The sequence below is a fragment of the Solanum dulcamara genome, chromosome 10 (assembly GCF_947179165.1).
Source record: "Solanum dulcamara chromosome 10, daSolDulc1.2, whole genome shotgun sequence".
NCBI lineage: Eukaryota > Viridiplantae > Streptophyta > Magnoliopsida > Solanales > Solanaceae > Solanum > Solanum dulcamara.
Genome location: NC_077246.1, coordinates 39,527,379 through 39,539,433, shown reverse-complemented (window position 1 = coordinate 39,539,433; position 12,055 = coordinate 39,527,379). Strand labels below are relative to the sequence as shown.

The window sequence follows — 12,055 nt, the reverse complement described above, 5'->3', positions numbered from 1 at the left end:
TCTCAATATTTTACGAAGGAATGTCCAGTTGACGTGGTCATATGTCTTCTCAAATGTCAAGTTTACAGAGAATTCCTGGTGTGTTCTGCTTCACCCTAGAGTCCACCAGTTCATTGGCCAATAAAGTTGTACCCATTATCTGTCTTCCCTTCAAGAAAGCCATTTGATGCTCATCCACCAGATTTCCCAGAACTGTCTTCATACTTTTCAGCAATAAGTTGAGATAAGATTTTGTATACTTCACTAATCAAGCTTAATGCTGAAATCTTTCAACTCTTCTGCTTTAAATTTCTGTGGGATTAACGCTATAAAAGTAGCATTAAAAGACTTCTCAAGAAATTCATTTTGATGGAAATTGTGAATAATCTGCATCAAATCTTCTTTCAGGGTCTCCCAACAGGCCCTGAAAAGACACATAATGAAGTCATCTGGCCCAGGTGCTTTGTCACCATCACTATTTAACAATATATAACACCACTGCTTCTGTGAAAGGCCTCTGCAGCCACGCTTGTTCCTCCTGAAAAAAAATTGGCAGTCCACAAACTTGAAAAAGGGCCGGCCTCCACTCTTCTGATTCTGTAGAGTTTCACATAGAATTTCATCATGATTAACTTGATTTCTTCTGAGCCTTTTATTACCTCCCCTCTTACCACCAATCTATCAATTGGTGTACCTTCTATGAGTTGTTGTCATTCTTGGAAAAAATTCAGTGTTATTATCTCCCTAATTCAACCAAAGAACCATGGATTTTTGTCTCCAACTGGACTCCTCATTTTTATTTTTATTTTGGTCCTATCATCATCTCATCCTCAGACAAATCTCTGTTATCCTGTGCCACATCAATATCAGCCAATTCATTGAGAAGACTGTTTTTCTTGAGCTCGCCCCCCAAAGGCTGTTTTACTCCATTCTTTAAGTTTTTGTTTCAACATCTTTAGCTTCATGTTAAATTTGTACTCAGGGCAGCCTACTACCAAGAAGCCATTCCACTAGTTATAATTTAGATCCTTAAAACCTTCCACCTTGAGCCACCAGTTTTCAAACTTGAAATAAGATCTCTTCTCTTCCCAATATCCACATTGCAACATCATAGGGATGTGATCAGATATCAGTCTAGGCTTCATTATTTTTATTTTCTTTGATGACCAAGGTGTTTGGGTCAGCTTTCTTGCACCTCGATTAATTCCGCGGGCAGTGTTGTGAAAAAGCGCTGAAGCGCTCGCTTTAAGCGTGAAGCGAAGCGAGGCGAGGCGAGGCATTAGCACTTCAACACCGTGAAGCGAAGCGATTTCAGAAAAGCGTGCGCTTCATGGGAGAAGCGAGAAGCACGCTTCATCTAGAAGTGAGAAAAAAGCTCGCTTTTTTGGAAAAAGCGACACTAGGGACTTACAATTTATTTTTCCAAGCTGCTGCGACTTCTTCTTCAACTTCGACAGTTCAACCAGGTTAGTTTTTCTTCTTCTCTTCTTCTCTTCTTCTCTTCTTCTATTTCTATTTCTATTTCTATTTCTATTTCCATTCAGCAGTTCTGCCGTCTGCGCAACTGTTGCGATGTTTCTATTTCTATTTCTATTTCTATTTCTATTCAGCAGTGAAGATAAAGAATTATTTCTTTTCAAGTTTTATTCAGCAATTTGGCCTTCTTTTTTTTTGAAGATAAAGCATATGCTCTGGGGGGGTTTTCACATAGTCTGGCTGCTTTATTATTTATTTTAAATTTTTCTGCAGCTGCACTTTTAATTTTGATGCAGCTGCTCTGTTATTGTTTTGACAATTTGACTAGTGTGACTGAATTATTATTCTATTTTTTCTTTGTAGTAAGTTGTATTTTCTTAATGGCACAAAAAAGGGATCCAGCTTGGGCATATGGAATTGCCATGGGAAGTAACACAAAAATCAAATGTGTTTTTTGTAATATGACATATAATGGCGGAATATTTCGTCACAAAAAGCATCTTATTGGTGGTTATAAAGATGTTAAAATGTGTCCAAAGGTCCCGAATAGTGTGAAGGAAAAAATAAAAGAGTATTTTACAGAAAAAAATGAATTTAAAACTCAAATGAATCCTGAAGCATCCATGGTTAATCTTGTTGATGATGATGAAATGGATGATGAAGTTGAAGTGAATATGTCAATGGGGACTCCCTCAAAAAAGAAACCTTCAACTAATGAAAGTGGGTCATCCACCGCTAGCAATGTCAAAGGTCCTCTTAATCTCTATTTCTCGCAAAAAACAAATGAAAAGAGAAAAGGTGGACCTATTGATCTAGAGGCTTCTAGCAAGATTTTACGGGATCGTGCTGTATCTTCTTTTGCTAGGTGGATGTATGATGCAAGATTGCCTTTCAATTGTGTTAACAACACCGAAAGTTTTGGTGAATTCATTGAGGCAGTAGGCCAATATGTCCCTGGAATGAAGCCCCCCACCTATCATGAAGTAAGAGTTCCTTGTTTAAAAAAAGAGGTGGAGAAGACAAATAAAATTGTAGAAGATCATAAGGTTCAATGAAAAACGTATGGTTGTTCCATTATGATGGATAAATGGACAGCAAGGAATGGGAAAATGATCATCAATGTTTTGGTGAATTCTCCAAAAGGGAGTGTGTTCCTTGAATCTCATGATGCTAGTGACTCTTCTACCGATTCTAATAAGATGTTTAACTTGTTTGAGAAGACTATCTTGAAAATAGGTAAGGAAAATGTGGTACAAATTGTGACTGATAATGCAAGTGAGAACAAAAAAGCGGGTGACATGTTGAAGGGAGTGTTCCCGCATATTTTCTGGACTCCTTGTGCTGCTCACTGTATCAACTTAACGTTTGGTGACATTTTCAAAGAGGCCCCGTATTCTACAGGTGAACTTGAGTCTTGATATTTAATGTTCTTTTTTAATCTTCATGTTAGTTTTCTTACTTATTAACTATTAATTTTTTTTGAATAGTTTTTGGTAAGGCTGTTAAGATACATTCTTATATCAGTCAAAGAGCATTGTTGTTGAATATGATGAGGAGATACACAAAGCAAAAAAACTTGGTAAAACTTGCTAAGACAAGATTCGCAACAGCTTTTTTGACATTGCATAGTTTTTATATGCAAAAGAAAAATCTGAGAACTTTGTTTATGTCCACTGAATGGAATGAAAGTGTCTATGCAAAGGAAACTCTTGGGAAAGAACTTGCGAGACACATCATTAGTCCATATTTTTGGAATGACACTGTTCAAGCACTTAGAGTAGGTGGTCCTTTAGTTAATGTACTTTGTATGGTGGATGGGGAGAAAAAAACACCAATGGGCTACATTTATGAAGCCATGGATAGGGCCAAAGAAAGTATTGAAAAGGCATTCAATTATGATGAAAGGAAATATATGAATGTTTTCAAAATCATTGATGCAAGGTGGACGGATCAACTTCATCAACCTTTACATGCAGCTGGACATATTTTGAACCCGGGGCTCTATTATAAAAATAATGAGATGAAGACTTTAACTAAAGAAGTGTGGTTGGGATATCATGCATGTGTTGAGAGGATGATCCTAGATAAAACTTTGCAAGACAAAATAGGGGATGAGCTTGGTGTGTACATGAAAGCTAATGGGCTACTTGGAATTGAGTCGGCCATTAGAGCTAGAACCTTAAGGTCACCACCAACAACAACAACAAATCCAGTGTAATCCCACCATGTGGGGTCTGGGGAGGGTAGATTGTACGCAGACCTAACCCCCACCTTGAAAGGTAGGGCGGCTGTTTCCGAGAGACCCTCGGCTCAAGAGAGGAAAACAAGAAAACAAGAAAACAAGATACAAGGTCAGATAGGGCCAAGCATATCGAAAAGAAGATGAAAACAAAGAATAACAAAAGCGAGAAAGTCATGGTAGAATTGTACGAAAAGAAAGAGGCATCAACTACTATAAATAAATAAGATAATCAAAGTACAACGGCAATAAAATGCAGAAATCAAATGGCAATAAACAAATGAGCAGAACTACAACTACTATGGTGTAATGATAAGTCACCTAGTCTTTTATCCTAATCTGAGTCCTCCACAACCTCCTATCAAGGTCATGTCCTCGGTGAGCTGATATTGTGTCATATCCTATCTAATTACCTCTCCCCAATACTTCTTTGGCCTCCCTTTGCCCCTCCTGAAACCGTCCATAGCCAGCCTCTCAGACCTCCGCACTGGAGCATTTGTGTCTCTCCTTTTCACATATCCAAACCACCTTAGCCTCGCTTCCCGCATCTTGTCCTCCACCAATGTCACTCCCACCTTGTCTCGGATATCTTCATTCCTAATTCTGTCCCTCCTAGTATGCACACACATCCACCGCAGCATTCGCATTTCCGCGACTTTCATCTTCTGAACGTGAGATTTCTTGACTGGCCAACACTCTGCCCCGTACAATAAAGTCGGTCTGACCACCACTTTGTAGAACTTGCCTTTAAGTTTTAGTGGCACTTTCTTATCACACAGCACTCCGGAGGCGAGCCTCCATTTCATCCACCCTGCACCAATACGATGTGAAATATCTTCGTCGATATCCCCATTTTCCTGTATAATAGACCCAAGATACTTGAAACTTCCTTTCTTTTGGATGGCTTGGGTACCAAGCCTCACTTCCTCATCAGTCTCACGCTGTAGGCCACTGAACCTGCATTCCAAGTATTATGTCTTGGTCCTACTCAATTTAAATCTTTTAGACTCCAACGTCTGTCTCCAGCCTTCCAGCTTATCATTAACTCCATTGCGAGTCTCGTCAATCAGGACTATGTCATCAGCAAACAACATACACCAAGGCACCTTACCTTGTATTTGTCGTGTCAATTCATCCATCACCAAGGTGAATAGAAATGGGCTAAGAGCTGATCCCTGATGCAACCCCATCTTAATAGGAAAGTGCTCTGAGTCTCCTACAGTCCTTACCCTGGTCTTAGCTCCATCATACATGTCCTTTATCTCTCTAATGTACACCGCAGGCACACCTTTAGAACCTTAAGGCCATCAGGTGAGCATTTCAACATTTAACTTTAGAGCTTTAACTTTTATGTTATTACATATTAACTTTGAAAATAATTCTTCTACAGTTGAATGGTGGATGCAATATGGTCATAATGTCCCAAACATGCAACGATTTGCTATTAGAGTGCAAAGTTTAACTTGTAGCTCATCCAGTTGCGAGAGAAATTGGAGCGTGTATGAACATATGAGAACCTATATTACGTTATTACTAAATTAAATGGTATCTTAATTGTCCAAAGTCCTCCCATTAATTACTTTCTATGAATTCTATGCAGATTCATACTAAAAAGAGAAACAGGCTTGAGTTAAAACGCCTGAATGATCTAGTGTTCATCAAATATAATAGAACATTGGTGCGTGGCTACAATGCTCGCAATACCATTGATCCAATTTTGTTGGATAATATTGATGATGCAAATGAATGGTTAACTAAAGCACCCCAAAATCTTAAAGATGAAGAAGTATATGAAGGAGAAGGTCTCACTTATGGTGATGTTGCTACGGCTAGTGGTATGGAGGAGAATATTTATGGTTTTAGGGGGAGTACTTTAAGGTTAAAGGAAAAAAGAGTAGCTACAGGTTCAAGTTCATGTTCAAATAGAAGTAGAACTCTTGTTGATGAGTCCTCCGATGAGGAAGAAGATGAGGACCAAGTAGAAGTAGAACCCTTGTTGATAGCACTTCAAGAGTTTGAGGATCTTGTTGAAGAATAGGATTTTGCTCTCTTTGTGATTTGGTTATGCATTTTCTTTATATGTTGTTACTTATGAGGATTATTGACTATCTAGTTACTTTTTAATCTAAGTCTTTTGAGTTCTTGATTATTTATCTATGCATATTTTATATTTTATATTTTTATACTAAATAGCGCTTTTTCTGAAAAAAGCATGCTCTTCGCTTCATGCTTCTCGCTTCTATGAAGCGAGCCGCCGTCGCTTTTTTCCGCTTCTCGCTTCTCAAAACACTGTCCACGGGATACCTGTCACCTCCCACCAGCAATAGGTACCAGGTAACTCTATCCACCAAGGCTAAGACAGATGAGAAGAATCACCTGATTTTTGTTGTCTCCACTGAGTTTTGAACCTGAGACATCAAGGTTCTCAACCACTTCATTGACCACTAGGCCACACACTTGGGTGCCAGTCTAGGCATAATTTGTTGTCTCGTATTCTTAAAAGTTTCTTCTCATTCCATAGAATAGAGAAACCTATCTAATCTAGCTGCACTGTGATGGCTAACCCTATGAACCATGCAGAACTCCCACCATTTAAATAGGGATCATGCAATTGCATGTCCTCTATCCAATTAGAGAAATTAGTCATTACATTAGTAATTCTGCTACATCCTCTGCTCTGCACCATAGATCTAACTATGTTGAAAGGTTCTGCACATAACTCCTTAGCTGCTGCAATTTCTTCCAAGCACACCAATTTCTCACTTCTGGTATGAGGGGCATAAACCCAGTAAGAAACCAACAAAAAGAGCTTTGTACTGATCCAAATTTGTAAGTGATGGAGTATCGACCTGTCTCCACAAGACTCCCCACCCAGACTATGCAATCCCACATAATTAGGATCCCACCACTACTTCCATCAGCTTCAATATGCCCACACCTCATTCATATAGACAGCGACAGTTGCTTGGCAATGGCCTCCACATCCTTGTTCACCTTTGTTTCTTGAAAGCAGTAAACATCCACCTTCCATGTTTGTAAGGAGATCTTGATAATTCCCTTTACATTTCATGTGATTAGTTTTACTTTCATTTGTAAGTCAAGGTGAGAGGTCTCCCTCTACTTCCAACTCCTTCCACCTCCTCATTTAAGCTGGATTGTAGGTTCTTCTGCTTCAACTCATTTTTCCCTATCCCTCCGCATCTAGGTGTTGAATTGTTTTTTTCTTTCCCCTTTTCCTACATCGCAACCTTTCTTTCATCGAGTCTCATAAGTCGAGCGAGTTTTCCTCCCTGAAGCCCTCAAAGGCTACTACATATGTGCTACTCAATTCCAGGATGTGGAAATTAACCCATCTGGATGGGTCAATCTCATAATCGTGCTGATTGCCCGGAATTTGAGTGGCTACTGGTTCAACATCAGGAATTTGTTGTATCTGCATGTTTGGTTCGTCAATTTGAGACTTGCGTATTTCTAAGCAGTCCCCTTTTCCCTCTGTTTGATTAACTAACCTTGCTCTTATTTGAGCTGCTATGCTCTATATCTCCTCTTTGCGTGCTGGATTTCTCTCTCGGAGAGGCATCTGACGTAATTTCTAGAGTTGTTTGCATAAAAGAGGACTCCCATTCGTTGTACGCATCCAAGAATTGAGAAGCAAAGACTTAAGAGTTAAGACCACATGGCCAGAATTTTAAAATAAATTATGCAGCTTAAATGATGTGTTGGCCAGGATCTACTCTATTTTCACCATTCAAACTCATATTGTTCACATAGAATAAAGCATGCTTTCAACAAAACAATCCTAGGAAAAAGAGTAGGCTAAACTAAAGAAATTTTAGCTCGACTTTTTGTGCAGAAACTTATATAATGGCCCCAGGCATGCCAATCAAAGATCTAAAATGAAAAAAATTGTTGCCTTATGGATGCAGTATTCAATGAACACAAGCACATATCACTAATGTCATCGACAACTAAACAAAGAGAAGTTAGGTATTTGATACCTAATTGAATTGGCCGCTCTATTTGTTGTGGGAGGCCAGCCTCTAGGACATCTTCAACTAAAAATTCACCAGCACTAGTTTCTTTTCCATGTAATGCAATAATATTTCCTACGAAAGATTCTCATGTATAAAAGCAAATCATTTCATAAGTCAAATAAATTACCCATGCAAAAAGGAGAAAACATTTCTCCTATAGAAAAGCAGTGTCAACCAGTGACTACATCTCCAACCAAAAATGTCATTAGAGAACCAGCTAAAAAGCCCTTAATTATAGAACCAAAATCAGTTACACAACAGTCCAGCCACATGACAGGATTGAGTAAAGCTACTCACCTGTTACATAAGTAGACGGCAAAAGCATACAACCACTTAGTTTGACTCTTCCGCTCTCATCTTCCAGAACTAAATTATCATCTGGGTGCGTAAAGTTATGACGCTGTACAAAGAGTGAAGCAGATCTCTGTATAACCGAGTTTGATTAGTAACCGTTTAAAGAAGGGATACTTAAGCACAAGTACAAGACATATCTCCACAAGAATGGTGCTAAAATAAAACTTTAGATATGAAAATCAACATATTGCATGATCAACGTTTTATACCTCCTTAGAGTACTCATCCAGAATAGAAGGTTTAAGCTTCATGTGCTTGTAGAGTGTCCCAACTATAATGCATTCTTTGCCTTCCTCTAATCCCAGAACAGTACAGACTGCAAGGATACAGTAACGACGAAAACAAAACACAAGGAAAAATGTAATATTTGAGTAAATATTATAAGCACCAATAAGTAAGCTCTAAAAGATTCTACAGTAACAAGTGAAAACCCCAAAAATTCTCTTTCTTGAGTTTCCACCTTGTGTTCTGAGGAATGAATTTAGCCACTTTTTGAAGATAAAATCACCATAGGATCACCAAAAGTTACAGTTAAATAATTAAAAAAACCAGGGGGAGAGGCATCAGGGATGGAAACAATAAATAAAAGAATGAATTAGTTATCAAAATGGGGGAGCTTAATATTTTGAAACTCAGAGAGTTCACATTTGGCATTTGCAACATGTACCTTTATAGTAAGCATCGCCAGTGCATTTTATACGTCAAACTGTATTATTTGTTGCCTCAGGAAATCAGGCCAGTTTTCTTTTAAAATGGTGGCATACATGGAAGCATAACCCCATCAAAGCACATGGATTAAGCATTGGAAGCTAAGGAGATGTAATACAAGGTTGAGGGCTTCAATAGGAGATCAAGAAGATGCTTATAGTGGAAGAAGAGCTCAAGACTTGTGGAGAAGATTGAGCTAAGTTCTACACTTGTTTCATGGTCCAAGACCAAATTTTTGGGCTTTCTAGGATACCTAAGGTATTTGTTGAGGTAATGATCTATACTCTTTTTTCTTATGTTTAGTGACTTTATTAATTTTGAGGAAGATGATATTTTGTTGTATATTAAGTCATTAACTGCCATTCCTAAGTCCACATGTAGGAGTGATTTGGTTTCGTTTAAAATTGAGCATGACATAGTTGATTTTGTGCTCCAACTTGTGAAAGAAAGTGTATTGTCTATGACAGGAGGTTTGCTTAGGAGTCTGACATTTCTACTTCCCTTATTCAAATGTCTAATGAGTTTTCATGTGATAACTAATCGGAATGTAATTCTTATGGAGAGATAGAGTAATTATTCGAAACTTGTTAACTGTGGGCTTGTAAAAGTATTTAATAATAGTGATGAGGAGATACATGTTTATTTTGAACTAGTAATCAAATACTCTTTCAAGAATATATTCATGACTCTTTAGGTGATGATATGACCTATTAATAGCTTAGGGTTCAATAAGTTTGGGAATATTATTCAATGTGGAAGAGTTTCTATCTCTAGATTTACGAGTTTTGCTAACCATCTTGAAGGTTTAAGTGCGTATTTGAAAAGTTTACATGTAGAAGAGGTAGGGATAGGCCGAATAAATATTGGGGAGAGGTGATTAGACAGGACATGGCGCAGTTACAGCTTACCGAGGACATGACCTTAGATAGAAGGGTGTGGAGGACCCGCATTAGGGTAGAAGGCTAGTACATAGTCTCGTTATTCTTCCCTATTAGTAAGCACATTAGAGCACTATAATTTTCTTTGTGGAGGACTCAGATTAGGATAAAAGGCTAGGTGACTTATCCTTACACCATAGTAGTTGTAGTTCTGCTCATTGTTTATTGCCATTTGATTTCAGCATTGTATTGCTGTTTATAGGTGTGGGGCCGTTGTACTTTGATTATCTTATTTATTTATAGTAGTTAATGCCTCTTTCTTACGTACTATTCTACCATGACTTTCTCACTTTTGTTATTCCTTGTTTTCATCTTGTTTTTGATATGCTTGTCCCTATCTGACCTTTTATCTTGTTTTCATCTCTTGAGCCGAGTGTCTTTCGAAAACAGCCGTCTTACCTTTCAAGATGGGGGTTAGGTCTGCGTACACTTTACCCTTCTCAGACCCACATGGTGGGATTATACTGGGTTTGTTGTTGTTGTTGTTGTACATGTAGAAGAATCCTTGGGCATGAAATTGATGATGCTTGGCTCTACCATAAAAGTGTTAAACTTGATGCATGCTGTAGGGATTTTATGTTTTCTTTGTTATGCATAATTTAAAATGTGTTATTGATAAAACTAAATTGGGCTTACGAGTTTCTGTCCTTGATGCATAGAAGAAAGATTTTTGTTGTGCTTGTTTAGGTAGGAATAAACTTCATTAGGATGATAATGTCCACATGCTTTATAGGGGAGTATTTATACCTATTAGACTTAATTGAAATTAAGTGGACACATGATCATTATCTTGTTTTATTCCTACCATGATTGCTTAAGATTAATGGTATGTTGTTTACAAAGACATGTCTTCTTACTCCTGAGAGGTTTAAATTCGAGGACGAAATTTCTTCAAGAAGAGGGGAATGATAGTATCCAGGGAAGCATAACTCCATTAAAAGCATGGATGAAGCTTTGGAAGCCAAGGAGATACAATACAAGGTTGAGGGCTTCAATAGGATACCACGAAGGTGCTTATTATGGAAGAAGAGCTCAAGACTTGTAGAGAAGATTGGGCTAAGTGCTACACTTATTTCATGGTTCAAGTCTAACTCGAAGTCTAAGATGAGGAGGATTGGGACCCACAAACCAGCCCAAACTGACGCCTAAAAGAACCCAAGTCACAAGCTATATTGGAGCCAACTTGACACGCTATTTAGGTCTGTTCTTGTGAAGACCATGTGCTACGTTTTTCCTTTAATTTTGTTGACTAGTATTGAAAAAGGAGAGTGAAAATAATTTTACTTGTTTTCCTAGTCAAGTTCCCTCCTTTTACATGGTTTTCTAATTTCGTTTCCTAGTTAGGTTTTACAACTCCTAAAGGACTTGTGTCCAAAGTAGTACAAGATTTGAGCAAATAAAAGACAAAATTCAAGAATAAGGTAATTTGACAGGAAGTTTATGAGGTAGAAGTTAGAAGGCATAAAAAAGTAATTACCAGGTAAATGGGGTTTCCAATTGGGAAGGAGAGAGTAAAGGAGAGTTCGCATCAAATGGAGCCTAGCAAAATATATTTGGCTGTATTGTTGACCCCTGTAAACCTCCTTCTGAATCCCAAAACTCTTATCCTGTTTTGTGCAAATGAAAGATGAAAAGATTAAATTGAAAGAAGAAAAAAGAGGGAGATATGTAGATTATAGAAGAATGAAGGCAGGAAGATGAATAAATACCAAAGATTGGTAAATGGATTGTTTTCGCTGGAGAAGCTTCTTCTCTGAATCCACTTCCATTGATACCATGCCAACAAAATACTCTTCCCACTGCTTCCGCTATATTTAACTTTCCTCTATGTACAATATAGACTAGATGACACAGGCCCAACGTTATGAACTTGAACCCGACTATCATTCCACGAAATTATAGAATCTCCCTAATTTTAATTTGAGTCTTTTTCTTGTCTCCGTAACAACAGTTTTTAAAAAATGATTTTCCCTCTACTTTTAACTAAAGCAAACTAAGATGATGTTTCATATCACCGAGGATATAACCTTAAATAGATAGATGTGGAGGTCATGTATTAGGGTAGAAAGATTTTAGGTTGGTCATAGGACTATTCGTGCCTTTATGGTTATATTGTTGTTGTTCGATTACCACATTATTTTTCTACTATTATTATTTGTGTGGTGTAGTATTTACTTTACTTTTCGTTTTAGACACTATGTTATATCTATTATTTTGTCTCGCTTGGAGCTGATACATTTGAGCCGAGCTAGAAAATTTGTCAAGAGGTGCCAAAATATAAAGTAAAAAAATAAATGCTGCTAACAACGGTTTGAGCCGAGCTAGAA

At 37.8% G+C, this 12,055-nt stretch overlaps 1 protein-coding gene across 2 annotated transcripts in view; it reads right to left on the bottom strand.

Moving 5' to 3' along the window:
* Positions 1–11,638, bottom strand: part of LOC129870134 (DNA polymerase delta small subunit) — a 37,802-nt gene extending 26,164 nt beyond the window's left edge. Inside the window, exons 1-5 of one of the 2 annotated variants that reach the window (XM_055944748.1) lie at positions 11,438–11,638; positions 11,206–11,335; positions 8,292–8,398; positions 8,026–8,152; positions 7,693–7,800 (exon numbers count right to left, since the gene is read on the bottom strand). In XM_055944748.1, the coding sequence (XP_055800723.1) occupies positions 7,693–7,800; positions 8,026–8,152; positions 8,292–8,398; positions 11,206–11,335; positions 11,438–11,506 (541 nt within the window). In that variant the 5' untranslated portion in view covers positions 11,507–11,638. The remainder of the gene's footprint in view (positions 1–7,692; positions 7,801–8,025; positions 8,153–8,291; positions 8,399–11,205; positions 11,336–11,437) is intronic. The other variant, XM_055944749.1, reaches the window with a different exon arrangement.
* Positions 11,639–12,055: the final 417 nt, after the last annotated feature.